Here is an 18,574-nt window from a genome sequence, read left to right as displayed (position 1 = left end):
AGTGATTAAATGTCAGGCCATTTTGAAGAGGCTTCTCCCGGTAATTGTCTGAGACGACTATAGAAGAGTGTAAAATAACTGAACAAAGTACAAGACAGGGACTCACTTAAAGCCGCTCCTTCGGTGACACAAAAAAACAATTAGAGAGTCTCACAAAAAGCCCCGCAAGCAAAGCAGAGCGGAGCTGGTTTACAAGGCAAAGCAGGCTGAGCAAACAATCAAAGACACAGACCAACATCGACATCCTGATTCTCCGGGAGCTCAGCAGGACGGGGACGCACGCCGGAAACTATCCAGCTCTTCAGGAGACGTGTGACAGGAAGTTGAGACTTTTGAAAGAGGGGATTTGGTCACTGGAGGAAAGCTTCAGTTTTTCTCCGTGCCTCTAAACTTCCTGCTTTTCTCAGCTAATACTGAGGCCAGATGAATAAATGTGTGCATATTTATTTGACTGAAAATGAAAGTCACTGCTGAGTTATTTGCATACTGTAGTGTGATGAATGCCTCCTCTGCAAATGCATGTGAATCACGGTTTTCTCCATCATTCACTTAAAATCAGCTATAACACTTTGCTTTGCGCGTTGCTTCGCGCGTTGCTTCGCGCGTTGCTTCGCGCGTTGCTTCGCGCGTTGCTTCGCGCGTTGCTTTGTGGTTTGACAAAACAATCTTAACTCACTTACTAGCTTACTTCCGACACAACTTTGACTCTGTGTGTAGGATTACTGTCCAGCAGTAACAAAAAGGTTTTTGTAAAAATGGATTTTTGAAAGTAACTAAAAGTAGCTCAGTAAAAAAGTTAAATATTTCCCTCTGAAATGTAGTGGAGTAGTAGCATACAGGGGCATGAAAATACTCAAGTTAAGGTACTTCAAATATAAGGACAGTACTTGAGTAAATGTACTTAGTTACATTCCACCACAGCTTGTAACTAAACATTGTATTCTTTTTGTTTACAGGAACACGCGTTTGAGAGCAGTCAAAAGTACAAAGAGGGAAAGTTCATCATCGAGCTGGCTCACATGATCAAGGACAATGGATGGGAGTGACGCTCCTCTTTTCTTTTTCTGACCTTGGAATGCTCTCTATTGAACTGCGTGGAGCGACGACCATCGACCCCCCCCCCCCCATCTCCACCAACCTTCACCCTCTCGCCTCCTTCACGTGCACACCCGCCCATCTTGAAACAGAACAAATTACATTAAAGAAGAAGAAGAAAAAGAAAAAGACGACGAGGAAGAGGAGCAACTGTTGAGAATTCACGTCACAGGAGTCCTGTCGTTACTTTAGAGATTGTGTGTTCTCCTTCGCAGCGCCGGAGCTTTTTGGGTTTGCCCCCCCCCCCCCCCCCGCTCACCCTCACCCCCCACCGAACCACGCTAGCAAGTGATTGTGGTGACACGGCGACCACTATGCGAAGAGGAGAGAGACTTCACCGATGGGGACATGTCTTTCTTTATTTCGCCCACCCAGCGAGACGGATGATGATTCTTTTTTTTAAATGTAATTTGCTTTAGTTTTAACTTCTGGGTTCGGTAAGGTTTTGTTTTGATGGCAGATGGATGTTACTGGTTAGCATTTTATTTCCCTGTCAAGTCTGTTATGTTTTGTTATTGTTGTTGTTGTTGTTGTTGTTGTTGTATCTCTGCCCATAGCTGAGCATGCTTTTCTTTGCTAATGTCCAAATGAGCAATCAGGGACGAGTGAGGAGCGGAGGGGAAAGGGAGTTTATTCTAGTTACAAAATATGTAGCAGCATTATGCTTTTAAAAAAAACAAAATGTGGCAAAGGATGGGATTGCAGTAGTGTAGGATTTTATTCCCTATTCTTTTTTTTTTTTAATCTTTATTTGTTCTTTCTCGTGAATCTTCTTAATTCCCCACCTTCTGGTACCTTTTCAGCACCCAAAAAGCATTGAAAGCAGCACCTACTATTTGTTGGACATAAATGGATATATATACACATATATATATATATATATAATTACTATATAGATATATAAATACTTGTAGTGTTTGGCTAAGTGCGATTGTGGCTGGTCCCATTTTGCAGCAAGTGAAAAAGACCTGAAAAGGAGCAGAACTAGTTTCTAGACTGGGGAACCTGACATCAGTGGCCACGTGTCATAAAGCATTAAGGCAGACTGTATTATTCCATTGTCTAGTGATGAAACAAGAGACACAACTACATATGAATATATATATACACACACATACTACGATTACATACCCATAAATACTATGAAAATGTTCGTAGTAGGTAGATATTGGAACATGGATTCTGAATATATACTTGCTGTCATGCACATATGTATATATGCATATTACTGTGTGTATATATGCATTGTGTGTGTGTGTGTGTGTGTGTGTGTAGTCACGCATTACACAGTGACATACTTGAACGATGCTACTTCGTTTGCACTTTGCAGAGGCCTTTGGTTCATCTCAGTTTAGAGGCAAAAAGTTTGTTCGTTCTTGTCTGTTTTTTTTCTTAATGGCCTTCTCACAGATGAACGACAGACTGTCGGAGACGGAGAGAAAGTTTGACCTGGACGGTTTGAGGGTTTTTGCGTCGTTTCCGTTAAGCCTTTAGTTAGATTCTTCTATATGATTCGTTTTATTTCAAATTATTTCGACAAATTCCGCTTTTCCTTTCAGTTTTTTTTTTTGCTGGAGAAAAGTGTAGTTTTCGATGATTCTTTGCTGCTACCGTAGAAGTCCCGCCATTTCCTTCCCGCTGTTGTAGGTCTTTTGCACTTTATATGCTTATCCGTCTCTCTCTCTCTCTCTCTGTTAGAGCGTATGAATCGTCTCTTTCTGATTTGCCTCTAAGCCGTATGAAGCTTGTGCCTCTTCAAAAACATGAACAGCCTCCCCTCATATTTTCTGTTGTGCGGTGCATAACTCCGGAGAAAAAATACACTTTGTGTGAACCGATGTGTCTTCCCTCCCCCCCCCCCCCCCTCTTTCTGATTCAAAGTGGCCCTCAAAAATAACGTTCTTCACCAAAATCCTCAAAGAGCTCTTCCCTGTTTCATTTTCTTTTTTTGGGGGGACAACAACAGAGACTTGGTATACACACGCTTATATTTTCTACGTTAAGATTTAGAGGTGCAAAAACAGAGGGATATTCAGTATATTCATTTTAAAGCATAGAGGAGGAGGTTTGGAACGTGGGGGGGGGACGCCCAAGGCTTGGAAAAAAAAAAAAAAAAGATGGCAGAAGGTGGAGGAGGGGCAACGTGGGATTGGAGAGATTTAATAATCAGCAGTGATTGATTACTTTGCCGGCGAGGTCAGTCAGATCACATGACCTTTTATCCTAAAAACGATGACAATGCAAACCCTTGATAGTTTAGTGATACCTACTTGAAAATATAAAGACATAAACAGCTGAGATATTGGCCCGTGTTACAGTTTTTGTACATAAAGTAACATATTTAAGGTTTTATACGTATTTCTACTGGGTTAGTTCATTTACTTCCCCAACTTGAAGCACTTTTGTTCACTGTACCTCTGGCTGTGTGTGTGTGTGTGTGTGTGTGTGTGTGTGTGTGTGTGTGTGTGTGTGTGTGTGTGTGTGTGTGTGTGTGTGTGTGTGTGTGTGTGTGTGTGTGTGTGTGTGTGTGTGTGTGCGCGCGCGCGTGCGCGTGCGTGCGTGCGTGCATGTGTATTAGCCCACATGCATACTTGCACACAAACGTGAATGTTTAGTTTCTTTTCCTCAGACAGTTTATTTCTCTTTTGTTTTTTTCTCTGTTTTTGGGGGGGGTTTGGAAGTGTTTTTATTTGTCCTGTTGTTTTGTTTTGTTTTTTCTTTCACAGCTGTTTGGTTTCTCTCCCGGTGATCCGTGAGGTCGAGAGCCAGGTTAGTTTGTTTGGAAGTGATTTATCCCTATTTTGTTTTGTTTTTCTGTTAGCCTGTTTATTTAGCTTGTGTGGCGAGAGCCCGTTAGAGGGCTGATGTTTAGGTCTCTGCTGAGCCATGTAGACATTGAGGGCGAGCTGGAATCTCCCACCATGTCGCAGGGAGAGCCTTTACCAAGACCCATTCGCACCACAGTCAGTGTCTCCTGTATAGCTTTCAGGTGATGAAACGCACCATCTGGCCGCCATATCGGAGGTCCTTAGCTTTTGGAAATGTTGGCTGTGAATATCTGATTGTATTTCTTGAGAACTAATTCATTTTCGTGCTTTGATCGAAAATGAATTTTCCTGATTTATTTGATTTATTGTTTTGATAATATTAACTTGTTAGCTACCTAAGCTCAGTTGCTACATCCCAGTTCTTGGGCTGCATTCTTTTGACGTTTGTATTTTAAGACTCTTAACAAGTCAAACAAGGCCTGTTTTATTTTTAACACTCCTTGAAATGCAGCTCTCTGTGTCCCACAATCCCCTGCACACCCGTTATTTAAAAAGCAACCCAACAGTAGCTGAAAGTCTTGTTGTTAATGACACCCAGTGCTTCAACTTCTCACCTGGCTGCAGGGATGTGGAAGTGTACTCCAGGGGTGTGTCGGTACGACGTGACATCACTGGTGGGTGTGGTTACAGGTGCAACGGTGCATGTTTCGGACTACGACCATTAGTGATGAAGTGGTGAAACTTTCTACTTGAGAAACTTTAAAGTGTTGAAACAAAACCTTTCAGCCGGCTGTTGTTTCTCTTTAATGATACATTCAAGCGGTCTTAGTCAATTCTTAAAATTGTGAAATACGACATGACGTCATTGATATTTCTGTTCCTGTGTTCATCAGTGCCAGTAAACGGGCTACATTTCATGAACTGAGTTCACTCCTTGGTATTCACCACTTCGTCAGCCATTTCCTGGTGATAAACTTGAAAACTGCTCTGACTGAAAGCAAATTCTTGGCTTTTTAAAACAGTGGTTGTCAAAAAGGATCTCACCGCAAGATCCATTTGGTAGCTGTTGGAGCTTGATCTTCACATGATCTTCCTTTTCTGAGCACTCATCTGGTTCATAAGTGACAACTCGGCAACTCCACCTGCCAAGGGAGGCGCTCCAAAACACCAAATGGACCTTGTGGTGTGATTGCTTTGTCAATTTACTTTACGAGTAGACAAAGAGCGCCTGAATGCACCATTGGTTTTCATGTCCGTGAGGCTACACTCGCCTTTACTTTCTCTGAAGGACACACTTTCAAGGGCTGCATTTTTTTTTTGGTAGGTTGCAGCTCCTGGATTGGGATGCAGCCTTTAATCTGGTCAGCCAGCCTTCACTCTCTGGTAAGATGAAGAGATCTGGCTGAAAATGTCAAAACCCAGCCTTTTGTTTGGTTTTAACTTGGTAAACTTTTACCAAACTTACAGAGCAAAGAGGCACTGGTAGCTACGTTCGGAAACAAAATGAATCAATCCAAGCAGACCATTCACGTCTGCTGAAATCGTTACTGAATGGGCCGACAGTAGTCTGACTTGTTAACTGTTATGTACACAGCCAGTTCCTCCCAAAGGACCTCCAAGATGGCGCCGCTAGTGGTGGCTTGCAGAGCCGCTTTACTCTCCCTTCGATCAGTCGGTCCAAGTTGAACCAACAAAAAGCAGTTGCCAGTGTCACCACCGGTGTGTACCAAATACGAACCAGGTTCTATCGAATGCATCAGTGTCATGTGTCCGTGGGCGGAAGGATGCCAGGTTCTCCTGCAGATTCAACCGCTATACCAAATTTAAAGAGGAGAAATCCTGTCGCGTATGACATTGTCTTTCCGTAGAATGTTTTGATTCTCTGAACTCAACAGCGTCAAAGCAGCCTGGATGAAAAATGTAGATATTTGCTGCTGAAAAACTGTTTACTTTTTATTGTTATTTCGTTTTATTGTGACACTGGCTACCTACTTTTTGAGCTCTTGTTACTTTCTAAAAAAAAACGTACCTGAAAGGATGTTGATCAAAGGCAAGATGGGTATACAGGGGAAAAGACTGTACAAGTTCTTTTCTTGGGACTGTTAAACTACAGTTTAAGGTCTAAAGCATGTTGTATTTATAATGGCTATATGTCGTGCCTGTTTTATTTTTTTTATTTTTTTTCTCCTAAATTTGAAAACAAAAATATTATATGCTTTTTATTTGACTACATTGCTTTGCATACTGTCTTAGTAAAGCCATGTCACATGTCTGTTTTCACTCTAATGTAAACTATCAGATATCACAATAAATTTTCAATGGCATTAAGTTGTGGATTGTGTGAAGTTGTCATTCATTTTGAGGATACGGCCAATATTTGGGAATAAAAAAAATCACCGCCAGGAGAGCCACATGATTTCTTGCTTTTGTCTGTGAGTGAGTGAGTGAGTGAGTGAGTGAGTGAGTGTGCACGTGTGCACCTCTGTGTCTGTCCACGGCTAATCTCTCATTCTGCTGCAGTAAACTATATAATAATTTGGATGTTCACTTATGGCTTCATGCTCAAGAATCTCTTGTGGTTGTGGTGACTCACACCTTCTCAAAATACCTTTTATTGCCGGGTTTATATAGCCATTGTCCGCCTGCAGACTCTTAACTCACTACTCTTACCCTAAACGGGGAGTTGGCCAAGAGTGGATTGTATTGTTTTAGAAATACAAAACAGCAGTCGTCGTTGCAGACGCACCTGGCAGAGATCTGCATTCTACTAAGTGCACCTTTCTGCTTATTTAGGGACTGCAATGCAAAGTCTGCTTGTAAGAGCGTAGAGGGTCATAAATAATATTTGTCAATCACTATCAGGTTTTTCAGTAAACTACACATTTTTGCACATTTTCTAAAAAAACTTTTTTTTCAAAAGATTGAATTTATTTTGTATTTTTAATCATCTTCATTTTTCAGTATTTTTTTGAAAATCTTTTTTCAGATTTTATGTGGTAACTTTAGCATTGTGTATAAACAGAGGATTACTGTTACAATTACAATTTGAAAGCCTTAAAAAAACATTTTTGTTGACATAAATGTGATTACATGACTAAATTAAAATAAATTGTCCACAAATTGGACATAAGTTATAATAATATTTATTAATAAATATATTAATTAAATCATGAGAGCCATGTGGAGAGAACATCACACATATTACCTATAAAACATCAGCACGTTGCAAAAACACAGCTGGAAAAAAGGAAGTTGTCTAGACGGTTGTGATAAATGTGAAAAGATGATGAAATTAACTTTGTCAGTTCACAACAGAGGCCAAACTTCTGATTAGATATTACAGGCTTGACAGAACATATGTCAGAAAATGCCCTTTAAATATAAAACAATCACTGAAGCATGAAATTCACTTGTCGCACTACTGAAGTGTGAGTCTCAGACTGTCAGGCTGGCAGACTGTCGGGTAATTAGTTTAAAACTGAGAAACCACCAGGGTTTTTTTTCTTCTTTTTTGAGTGACCTAGAAGTCAGCTTTAGTCTGCAGCCAGACTTCCTCTTCACAAGATTTTACTGCCCAAAAATATCACTCCAGTAAACATCTGCATATAACCTAGACAAAGCTGTTGAAAAAGAGGGAACTCATTAGCTTTCATCAGTGGGGTTTCAACTTGTCTTAGGCTTTCCTCTGATATATTTCTTAACCACTTTCTATAAAACAAATGAATATTAAAGACATTTAAAACCTGTGGTTTTATTTTAAATTTTTTTGCCGTTAAGCAAGGTCAATACTTTTTCTGCTGTTTGAATTCATATTAATCTTTGCTCTCTCTATAACAAGAGACAATAATTATCTCATGATGTGTCTATGAAGCTCTACTGTCAAACAAGGCTGTATAAGTCATGTTCTTTAAAATATCTACTGAGAATTTGGGATTTTTAGAACTCATTAGAGGTTAACATTCTACAGTACCAATATATTTCAGCGGTGACAGTAAAAGTAACAAAGAACATTTAGTCAAGCACTAAGTTATACTTTGAGGTACCTTTTTTGAATCATTTTGCTACATTTTAAAAAACAATGACCAAAAAACAAAAAACACAACTCCTTCACTTTCACTTTCTCATTACTTTTTTTGTATTTATTTATTTTACTTTTTTCAACATATTATTAAATGGCTTTTTTATTACATTTTTCGCATACTATATTATGATTCTTTTAATGACTTTTTTTGACAAACTTTTCTGGATTTTTTATGTTTGTTTTTCAACAAACATAATTTTTTTACTATTTCAACAAACTATCCTGTGCATTTTGTGGCATACTACTATGGTATGGCTTTTTAATTTCTTTTTTTCTACAGACTTTTCTTGGACTTTTTATTGCATACTATACTATGGTTTTGTTCTTTACATACATGACTTTTTATTACCATTCCATGTATTACTATATACTATATAGTATCATATTTTTTTACGACAAACTATACTATGACCCATTATAATACACTATGAAAGTTTTTGACACTACTATGACTTTTTTACCATATATGGTGGCATTTTAAAGAAGAATTCACAAAGAGCAAGCTTGTCCTTTTAGAGTTGTATTGCAATAAATAAAATTCACATTTGCAAACAGGGATATCGCAGCTGGCTGACAAGAGAGACATACAGACTGAAGTACAGACAATGCTACTTATACATATTTCAACTCTTGGCAGGTTTCTTTAAACACACGTGTTTTGTCCGTAGATTCATGACTTCATATCTAGAGTGTCTCTTTCTGTCTATTGGGAATTAATAGTTCAGGGCTGAACTCCACGACTTTGCTTCTGACAACATTGGCTGAGAAGCTGAGGGCTGGATTCCATGGGAGGCAGAAAGAGACAAGCGCTTGTGTAGATAGGCCTAATATGAGACACATACATAATCATAAGTGGAACATTTTGAAACTGCCAATACTCCCCCCCCCCCCCCCCCCCCTTTTAGCATTCCATGCTAATTTTGGGACCTTCACTTATCCACCCTGTGTCCTTTGGGCTCTGTTTGACCCAACAAATGGAGTCCTCTTCTCGAGATGGTCTAGTCTGAGCCCTCGCTGCTCTGGCAGTCCTCAAAGTCCTGTTGCTGGTCCACCTCGGTGCTTGGCCCCTCTGGTTCTTCTCGTAGCTTGTGCTGTTGGAGTCTTCTCTCTCTCTCTCTCTCTCTCTGCAATATTCACTGCTGAGGCTGTTGCAGCTTTTCCCTCTGAAGACCTTTAGTCTTCAAGTGTTGCTGCTTTCTCCTGTGTGTGGATAGCACAAAGAACAGCGTACACGTTTGCACAATATCTCCCTATTTCTTCAGTACATTCCTCTATAACAGGGAGCTGTCATGTAGCGAGTCCAACTCCTACAGTATGTTCACGGGTCTGCCAAATTGGATTTCAAAAGGACTGAGATTATTTCTGGGTCTGATGCGTATTCTCATTTACGTTAACACTAGGCAGAGCCTTTGTCTGCTTGGTATCGGCAGAACATTTGATCAGTTTGTTTTTGAGCACACTATTTCCTCTCTCTACTGCCCGTCCACTCTCTGAGTGATGGCAGTGTTGTTCTAATTCAATTACCAAGCATTCAGATAGCAAAATGATTTCTTTATTCAAAAAATGTGTGCCAATATAACTATTTCATCTCTTCATAGTTCCCCTATGTTTATTCTTAGAATTTCCACCACAATATAATATGAGATTTTTCTGACATACTATACTTTGACAATATTTATGATATAATATACAACTACTTTATATTTCATACTATACCAAGATATTTCTTTTGACGTACTATTCTATAACATAACATACATTTTTTAATGAGATACTATACTATGACTTTTTGTGACATACAGTACTATAATATGATTTTTTTTTACTTTTTTGACATACTATGTATTTTTTTTGCTTTTTTGAAATACTATATTATGACTTTTATACGACATAATATATGATTTTACTTATTTTGTTAGTTTATTGTGAATTTCTTTAACATACTATACTATTGCATTTGTGACTATTTTCGACATACTATACTGTGAAGATTACTTTTTTCATCATACTAAACTATTACTTTATTCGACATACTATAATCTAAATTTTTTATTTTTTTTGCCAAACTATGTTATGACTTTTTTCGACACATTATAATATTAATTTTTTATGACTTTCATGACACGCTATTCTATGACAATTTTCATTTGTTATTAAATACTTCACTATGACTTTTTGATAACATACTATTCTGTATGTTATGGTATTCTATACTTTGACTTTTTTAATGACATAAAATATGATGTCTTTTTTATGCTACATGTATTATTATAATGTTTACAATGCCGATAAACCTTGACTGGAACATCAGACTAAACATAAGATTGATTAAAAAAAGACTTTTTCGTCCTACCTCATAAAACTGTTCAACTTTATATTCGTATCTCAGTTGAAGAGTGTGAAGGCCCGAGGTGATGACTGAATCTCACCTCCGATTTCCCGGGAGCTTCGCAGTTAGTTCTCACTCTGTTTAACCTGCAGTTGCTACAAGTCAAGAGCAAGGTTGAATATTAATATTCTGTATTATGAGAATAACTTTTCATTCTCTTTTTGAGGTGTGTGTGTGTGTGTGTGTGTGTGTGTGTGTGTGTGTGTGTGTGTGTGTGTGTGTGTGTGTGTGTGTGTGTGTGGAATAAAGACGCTGGGTGGCCTTAGGGGGTTGGCAAGTTCACACAATATGGAATAAACTGAAAACAGAAATAACAGCATACAAAAACCCTTAAATATTCTATTAGCGTTTGCAAGATGGAGTTTAAAAAGACATAGTAAGAGACCTCATTATTTAATACATTCCAATTATATATTAGCTCTTAAATCTTCTTGCTCATGCTTACCTGTTGCTATCTTTATTTCCTTAAGCTTGTTTATCTCTCCATCCTCAGTCTGCTTTAGTTCTGGCTCGCTCTGAAAGGTTACCAGCTTCACACTTGCCCACTCAACCAGCCTGAGGTCACTGGAAGAAACAGAAACATGAATTTGTTGCGTCAAAAGATAAATCCAAATCTGTCATACTGAAACTGAGAATCTGACAACAAAAGGCTGTCACACATTGAAATATCACTATGATCACGTAAAGCTGTATCACTTGATGTTAAAAATAATCTGTAGCCTCTAATTGATGTCCTACATCTATGACGATTAATTTATTTCAGAGACTGCAGCTTGTGGTGTCGTTGCATTGTCTTGTTTATACTGAGAGGTGTTTATAATGTTTTAATAATCAATGAGGATAGGTACTAGAAAGACGTCATTATATAAGCTAATTATAAAAACTTTGATAATTAGATGTATTCATTCGCATACATTATTCTGTATTATTCAGCTGCAGCAGTTAAAATTCTGCTGAGTCAGGGACCATGTAGCTAACTTGTGCAGACACTACATACAAAACGTAAAAACAGTTAAATTTATTTATTTATTTATTTATTTTTACGTGTTTCTTCTAAATACAAAACACAGTTTAGAATTTAAATCCAAACGAGAGTCCACAGCGATGCTAGCAGCTCTGAGAGGCTGTCCTGTATGTAGGCACTGTGATGCTTTAGGCTAAATGCTAACAGACTTATGAAAATGCTTGCAGATGTAACGTTTACCATGTTCAACATCTTGGATTAGTGCCAAATGAAAAGTACAGCTGAGGCTAATGGAAATCAGTTTGACACAGATGTCAACCTCATGGTGGCGCAAAATGAAAATTCAGGAATCACCAGAGTCAGAAGGATTCATCCTCTGAGGATCATGAATATCCGTACCAAATTTCTCGCCAATCCATTTTATATATTTATTAAAATATTTCATAGACCAACCTAACCAACCATCCAACTTAAACTGCATTGCTAGAGAACGTTAACGGTGAGTGACACAATATCATTATGAACCTTAATGCGTTTTATCACATGAAAACATCTATAACTGTAAATGCGTATGAAGCTCTGTGATCATCAGTATTAAGTCATTTTGCTTATGAGGCCTGCTGCAGCACAGTCAATTAGACATGAATCATTTGATAAAGTACAGACTGTTCACTTGTTGTCTGGACTGGAGTTGCTATGGCAGTACAAAATCAGATGATTCCTCTCTGCACAGTTCCTTCCATCCGTCTCCTCACTTGTGATTCTGATGCCCACACAGCCTCGTGTTTTGATGTCCTTGAGGTGCCTGGTGCCTCTCACACTCCCTGTCTTGTTTCTTAAAGCTGCAACATTTTCACATGAATTCAATAAATATATTAGCATATTTTATTTCATCAGTCTTGATATTTAAATGTAAGTGTGTGTGTGTGTGTGTGTGTGTGTGTGTGTGTGTGTGTGTGTGTGTAATTTAGTTCTTATAATATCTTTTTTTGGTTTTGAACACTAAATAATTATCCATAAAACTCCTGTGACTAATATGAAACCACATTTACAACATTTTATTTTGCTTCTTTGCTAGATAAATACATTTCCACCAGTAGAAAACTGGCTGGTTTATTTCTCCTTAAGTTTATAACAAGCTACATGCATATTTGTTTGAATTAATGAGTTGTGCATCATTTATAGTTTTCTAATTAAATGAAATGTGTGTTACTTTGCTCTTCTTTGCCTTAAGTTTGTATCTGTAATTTGTTTTGCCACTTCACTGGAGCACAATTGCAAAAAGAAACCTCAAAAGATGTGGATAAAGAGCAGCCCTATAGTGCGTACATACGGTGGCATGTTTGGTGTTATTTTGCAGCAATGATCTTTGAAGCTGCTCTAATCAATATTCTTCAATGGATCCAATTACTATATGCGAAAGTAGTCGCTCAGAGAATTATCATCCGACTCCTTTAGCCACAGAGCATTTTGGTGTCTTTCAGCTCATTGTTTTGGGGTTTACAGCTCGCAGTTTAACTGTTCTGGTTCACTCTCTCCTCTGTGTTATTTTTTACCACAGCAGGCAACTGTTTTCTGATAAAAAACAACTCTAAAAAACAACTTTATGCTACCTGCCCAGCATTAAATGGCAGAGAGAGAGATAGAAGATAAAGCTGGTGAAGAAATTGCAGCATTTAAGTGTTTACAGCTTGTTTCCACTACCCAGAAAGTGACCAAAAATACATATATTTATGCTAGTTTAAAAAATGTAAAATCAATGGGAATTAGAATTTTTGAAACACCAATAATATCCAACTCAGGCTGTTTGTGATGTTGGTTCCCAGGAACTTAAAACTGTTGCTCCACCTCAGCTCTACTGATGTAGAGAGAGGTTTGTGTCCTTGCCTCCTTTTTCCTTAAAATCAACAAACAGCTGCTTGACATCGATCAGCAGCTTGTTCTCTGAGCACCGCTCCGCAAGATTGTTGATTTCCTCTCAATATGAAGTCTCAGCGTTGTTTGTAATCCGGCTGATGGCGGTTTAGTGTCATCTTCAAACTTCCACAACAGCAAAAGGTAATGACAATGGAAATAAATTAATTAAACTTTTTCAAAAACCTACTCAACTAAAAATCATACATATTTATGTCATTTATTCCAGTGAGTGTGAAAAATAATCAAACATTTTGCAGCAGCTGGTGATCAATAAATTGAAGAAAATGCATTAAAGGCTCAGAACGAGCTTAGAGGAAAGTTACACACTAGAAAAGAGGTTGTTACAATTAAATATATTTGTATATACTTGATTGTATGTAACAGTGGTTTTGAATGGAATTATCCCTTTCAAATAGTTTGTATAAATTATGTATATAAATATAGATATTATTTGTTTTTAAATGTTCTAGATGTACCAAATAAGCATCTATTCAGTGTGCAGGTGCCCTCTTTTAGAATGGATATTTCATCTTTAACAAAATATTCCTCATGCAGGTTAAAGACATCTAAGGGGTGGATGCTTTTATCAAGAGCACCCCGTGGTACTTTTAGTGCATACATATTTCAGAGCGGCAGGCCCCCAGTGTGAATCAAATCTAACCTCTACTTTGTAAGGACCATATTCTGTATGCAGAGAGAGAGAGAGAGAGAGAGAGAGAGAGAGAGAGAGCGGGGAGAGTAGGCGTGGGTTTGTTGTTGGTGTTGTTGTAATGGCTGCAGATAGACAGGATATACTGGTGTTGGCTGTTTATGTCGGCGTGTGTTATTCTCATGTCTCCTGACCTACTTCTCTGCGACGCTCGGCCACACAGCTCAGGCTCTCCCACAGGAGGGTCTCTCTCTCTCTCTCTCTCTCTCTCTCTCTCTCTCTCTCTCTCTCTCTCTCTCTCTCTCTCTCTGTGTGTGGTAGGGCTTCACACCGGGAGAAAGCGGGTGGTGTCATGATTCTGGGCGTCCAGTGGTTGTCTTTCTTCTTTTGTTCACACTCCATCAGCAGAGACAGGTCCTGTGTAGATGACAGGAAGGAGACAGATGAGGATACACAGTAAGTGTTTGGGTGTGAGGGAAAACCAGACAAGTGAGAGGGAAACAGAGAGAGGGAGGGAGGATGAACCTTTACTCGACAACTGACCTAGTTGGGTAGCAGTGGTGGAAGAGGTATTCAGATCCTTTACTTAAGTAGAAGTACCAGTACTATACTATATAAATACTCAGTTACAAGTAAAAGTCCTGCGTTCAAAATCGTACTGAAGTAAAAGTAAAGATGTATTGTAGTACTGCTTCTACACAGGCGCAAACCTCTGGTTCTGAAAAGTGTCTTAAAGCTGCATTCTCTCTAGTGTCCATCAGGGGGCGACTCCTCTGGTTGTATAGAAGTCTATGAGAAAATGACTCTACTTCTCTCTTGATTTATTCCCTCAGTAAACATTGTAAACATAAGTTTATGGTCTCAATCTCTAGTTTCAAGTCTTCTTCAATACAGCATGATGTTCATTTAGTACATTATGGTCCATTTAGAGTCAAACAGACCATAAAGCAGGGGATGCTTTAGGGCGGGGCTACCTTGTGATTGACAGGACGCTACCACTCCGTTGTCCGTGTTTTCGTCTCACAACCTAAACCCTTTCAGTTGCCTAAAAATGTCTTATTCAACATTCGGTTGTACTAAGCTCCACCCTCTCGTGTCACTTCTGGTTGGTTGCAAAAAAACCAAGATGGCGACGGTCAAAATGCTGAACTTAAGGCTTCAAAACCTCAGTCCACAAACAAATAGGTAACATCACGGTCACCATGTCCTTTCTTATATGGTTCTACAAAAAACAACATTTGACTAGTTTTATTATAATAGCAGTGGTGTTATGTAATTAAGTACATTTACTCAAGTACTGTACTTAACTACAACATTGCAGTACTTGTACTTTACTGTAGTATTTGATTGTTATGCTTCTTTAGACTTCTACTTCACTAGCCAATATTGTAATATGTGTTATTCTGAAATGGGCCATTCTGCATAATGAGCACTTTTACTTTTGCTACTTTAATTATATTTTGAATGCAAAACTTTTACTTACAACAGAGTAGTTCTACATTGTGGTATTACTACTTTTATTTAAAGTAAAAAGTGGAAACTTTTTCCACCACTACATGTTAGATTGTTAATGTGGAAGCAGAATTTAACTGCTGTAGCTGCTCGAGGTGGAGCTATTTTAATTACTTTATATACAGTTTAGTCCTGAGGTTCCCAACTTAGGGGTTGGGAACCTCCAAAGGGTCACAAGATACATTTGAGGGGTCCTGACATAATTAACGGGAGATTATGTCCCCCCGCGCTGTCGTCGTAGACATCAAATACTGTTCATGCCTTCAAGAAGAGATTGACTGAACACCTTCTCAGCATGAGACTGCAATCCTAAGACTCAAGGACTTCAAACGTACACAAATGAGCTTACATATGTATCCCATGGCTCTCTGAATGGTATTCATGAAGCTTGTATCTGAAGCATACAAAAAATAAAAGTAAAAGTAAAGTAAAACTATAAATTGTATGCAAGTAGTACAAACCTCAAGGCTGAACTTTATTTTTATATAAACTTTAACTTTTTTCGAGAGACAGAACTTTTGATACTTTTTTTGTCAATAATACTTCTGTACTTGCACTTTTTACTCAAGTGTTTTTATTTATCTAAATACTACTTACTTACAGCATGTACATCAACAATATAATTCATGTAGTATATTTTTATGCTTTGATTAAACAATAAGGAAACTTGACAGAGGGGATCCACCGGTGAAGAAACATTTGCTGCACTAGCATGTTGCACCCCATCAGCGTGTGATATTAGCTCTCAAAGGATGTCGAGCCAATGACTCCCTTTGACTTGTTGCATCCACAACTTCATTATCTCTCGTGTCACTTTGTTGTTGGTTTTTTTTTCCTCACCCCCGTCCATCCATCCGTCCGTCCCTCCCGCGCTCACTCCCCACTTCAGCTGTTAAGTGGTTGCCCTGGGTTGCAGCCCTCGCAGCAGGCTCCCATGACTAGAAGCTTTAATGCTGCTGCTATTTCAAGCCCTCTGATGTCATCTGAAGGAGGGGCCGGGGCCCTCATCCCCAGAGCGGTGAGTCAGAGCCAGAGAGAGGGAGGGAGGAGAGGAGAGGATTCAGTGAGGAAGAGGTACACATCATCCAAACAACTAGGTACAGTGTTTGTCCCCATGTTGTCACCTGGGAAATGGCAGAAAAGTAATAACATGCTAACACACAAACAGCAACACAAGTGACAACCAGCAGCTACGTACTGGTGTAACTGGACTGATATTGGCCTTTGATCATCAGTCAGTTTTGTGAATGAAGTGTCCTTCCTGACCATAAAACGGTAAAGCTGCATTGTGTTTTATTCATCACTCTGGTTGGTAAGCAATAGTTTGTATCTGAAATATAGCAAAAGATAATGTTTCAAATATTTCTCATTTGTTGTAAAACAATTCATGTTTTTATTGTTTTGTATATTTGGGATTTTTTATGTTTTAAATATAAGTATTATAAAGTGTTTGTTTTCTTCATGGTATATTAATTGTACATTTACACAATTAAAGCTTTTTCACCCTGATCATTTGTGATGTTTTTGATGCTTTGATTTTAGATTATCTAACATTTGAAAAAAAATATTTGGTATATTTTGGAATTTTTAAAGTTTTAATTACATTTTTATGACATATATAAATCATGTTTGCTATGTTTTGAATGCAGATGATATTTGATTGTGTATAATTCTATATTAACACAATTAAAGCTTATCAATTTAATTCTTGGAAAGACAAAATTCACATTCAGCAACACAATTGACACATAAAAACTGTCAGTTCTAGATTTCATAAACTATCATTGGTGAAATCTTTTTACACTCTCCATCGTATGGACGTAAACACTTTCTCTCCGCTTTGCAGGGAATCAAATTTCACTTCCAGGTATCACGGTCCAACGAAAACAAAGTTCTTTGTCTCCAAGATAACATTTCACGTTACCGTCTCGGGCAGAAAAAAACAGGCACAGGAACCCGAAGGAGACGTTTGTTATTCTGCTGTCTCCCTGAGTGATGTCATCCCCATTCAGACTCCTGCCTACACAAAGTGGTGGCAGCGCTCAGCATCCACTGTCGCCATGGCTACAGCACTGTATCTGCCCCGACTCTCCCCCCCAACAGTTGAAACCACCAGGCGCCACGCAGGCAGCCGTTGGTCAGCGCGACGGACAGACGGGCGCTTCGTCCAATGAGGGAGGAGGTGCGTGATGTCATCGAAAAGGACGGGACTGAAGGGGGACAGAGATGTGCATCCAAACAGCAGAGAGGCAGAGATCTTCTGCTGACGCACCGAGCTAACAAGCGAGGCTGTCACATTAGCGGTCATCTCTTTGAGAGAAACAGGTGAGGGGCGGACGTCACATGTTTTATTGCTGTCTGGAGCTGTTGCAAGTCCTTTTTTTTTTACCAATATAACCAATTAACCCAAGGCTTATCATGTTGGGGGGGGGGGGGGGCAATTCTGGGTGGGGTTTGGCACAGGACCAGAAACTGGCTCCAAACATTACAATACTGGGATGGCCAAAGCTTTTCTGAGGCTCTGAGCAGCAGCACTATACTTGATGAATCCCACAAAGGAAATAAAAAGGTACCTGTTAAATCTGAGTAATACTGTCTCTGCAGAGTCATCTTTATGGGTTATGAAAATATGAAAGTCAAAGTTTTAAAAGGGGGAAATGTTAAGGTAAAGCTGCTCTGATTAACATTGTTGCATTAAAAGTGGATGTGAAAGGTGTCCCCTGAATGCTTTAGTGGCTCATTTGTTTTTCTGAACGCTCATCAATGTCTCATCAATCATTTCCATAAACAGCATGGAGGCAGATGTCTTCAGCAAAACACCTGCCCAGCACAGACAGATAATGTTAGCAACTATCTGGTGAACACGGTGGAGCATAGAGCAGCAAAAGAGTGATAAAAGGAGAATTAATATTGGACTAATGTTCATTAGGTGGGCACAAAAAATTACTCTAAATAAATGCTAAAACTTAATAATACTGTATATGTTCTGTGCATTTTTAGGAATAATGCAAAATAATACATACCCCCCTCCCAAATTAAATTCAATTAAAATTGCTCTAATTAAAATTTTTGTATTAAAAGTGGAAGTTAGAGGCAACTTTATGGTTCACTCTCATACCAAAACAGCAGCAGATGGCAAAAAAAACACGTTCTACCTCTGGTTAGTGCTCCTCTGCATCTGACACGACAATATCGGTCT

General features: G+C 38.7%; 1 protein-coding gene across 2 annotated transcripts in view; it reads left to right on the top strand.

Annotated features, from left to right (window-relative positions):
* ypel1 (yippee-like 1) overlaps positions 1-6,197 on the top strand; it is a 30,927-nt gene extending 24,730 nt beyond the window's left edge. For both annotated transcript variants that reach the window (XM_068720814.1, XM_068720812.1), the window contains exon 5: positions 957-6,197. In XM_068720814.1, coding sequence (XP_068576915.1) covers positions 957-1,046 — 90 coding nt within the window. In that variant the 3' untranslated portion in view covers positions 1,047-6,197. The remainder of the gene's footprint in view (positions 1-956) is intronic.
* Positions 6,198-18,574: the final 12,377 nt, after the last annotated feature.

The sequence above is a fragment of the Cebidichthys violaceus genome, unplaced genomic scaffold (genome assembly GCF_023349555.1).
Source record: "Cebidichthys violaceus isolate CVI_PGR_0920_01 unplaced genomic scaffold, fCebVio1.0.p SCAF_26, whole genome shotgun sequence".
Taxonomy (NCBI): Eukaryota; Metazoa; Chordata; class Actinopteri; order Perciformes; family Stichaeidae; genus Cebidichthys; species Cebidichthys violaceus.
The sequence above is the reverse complement of the archived record's forward strand: the minus strand, read 5'-3'. Positions and strand labels throughout refer to the sequence as shown.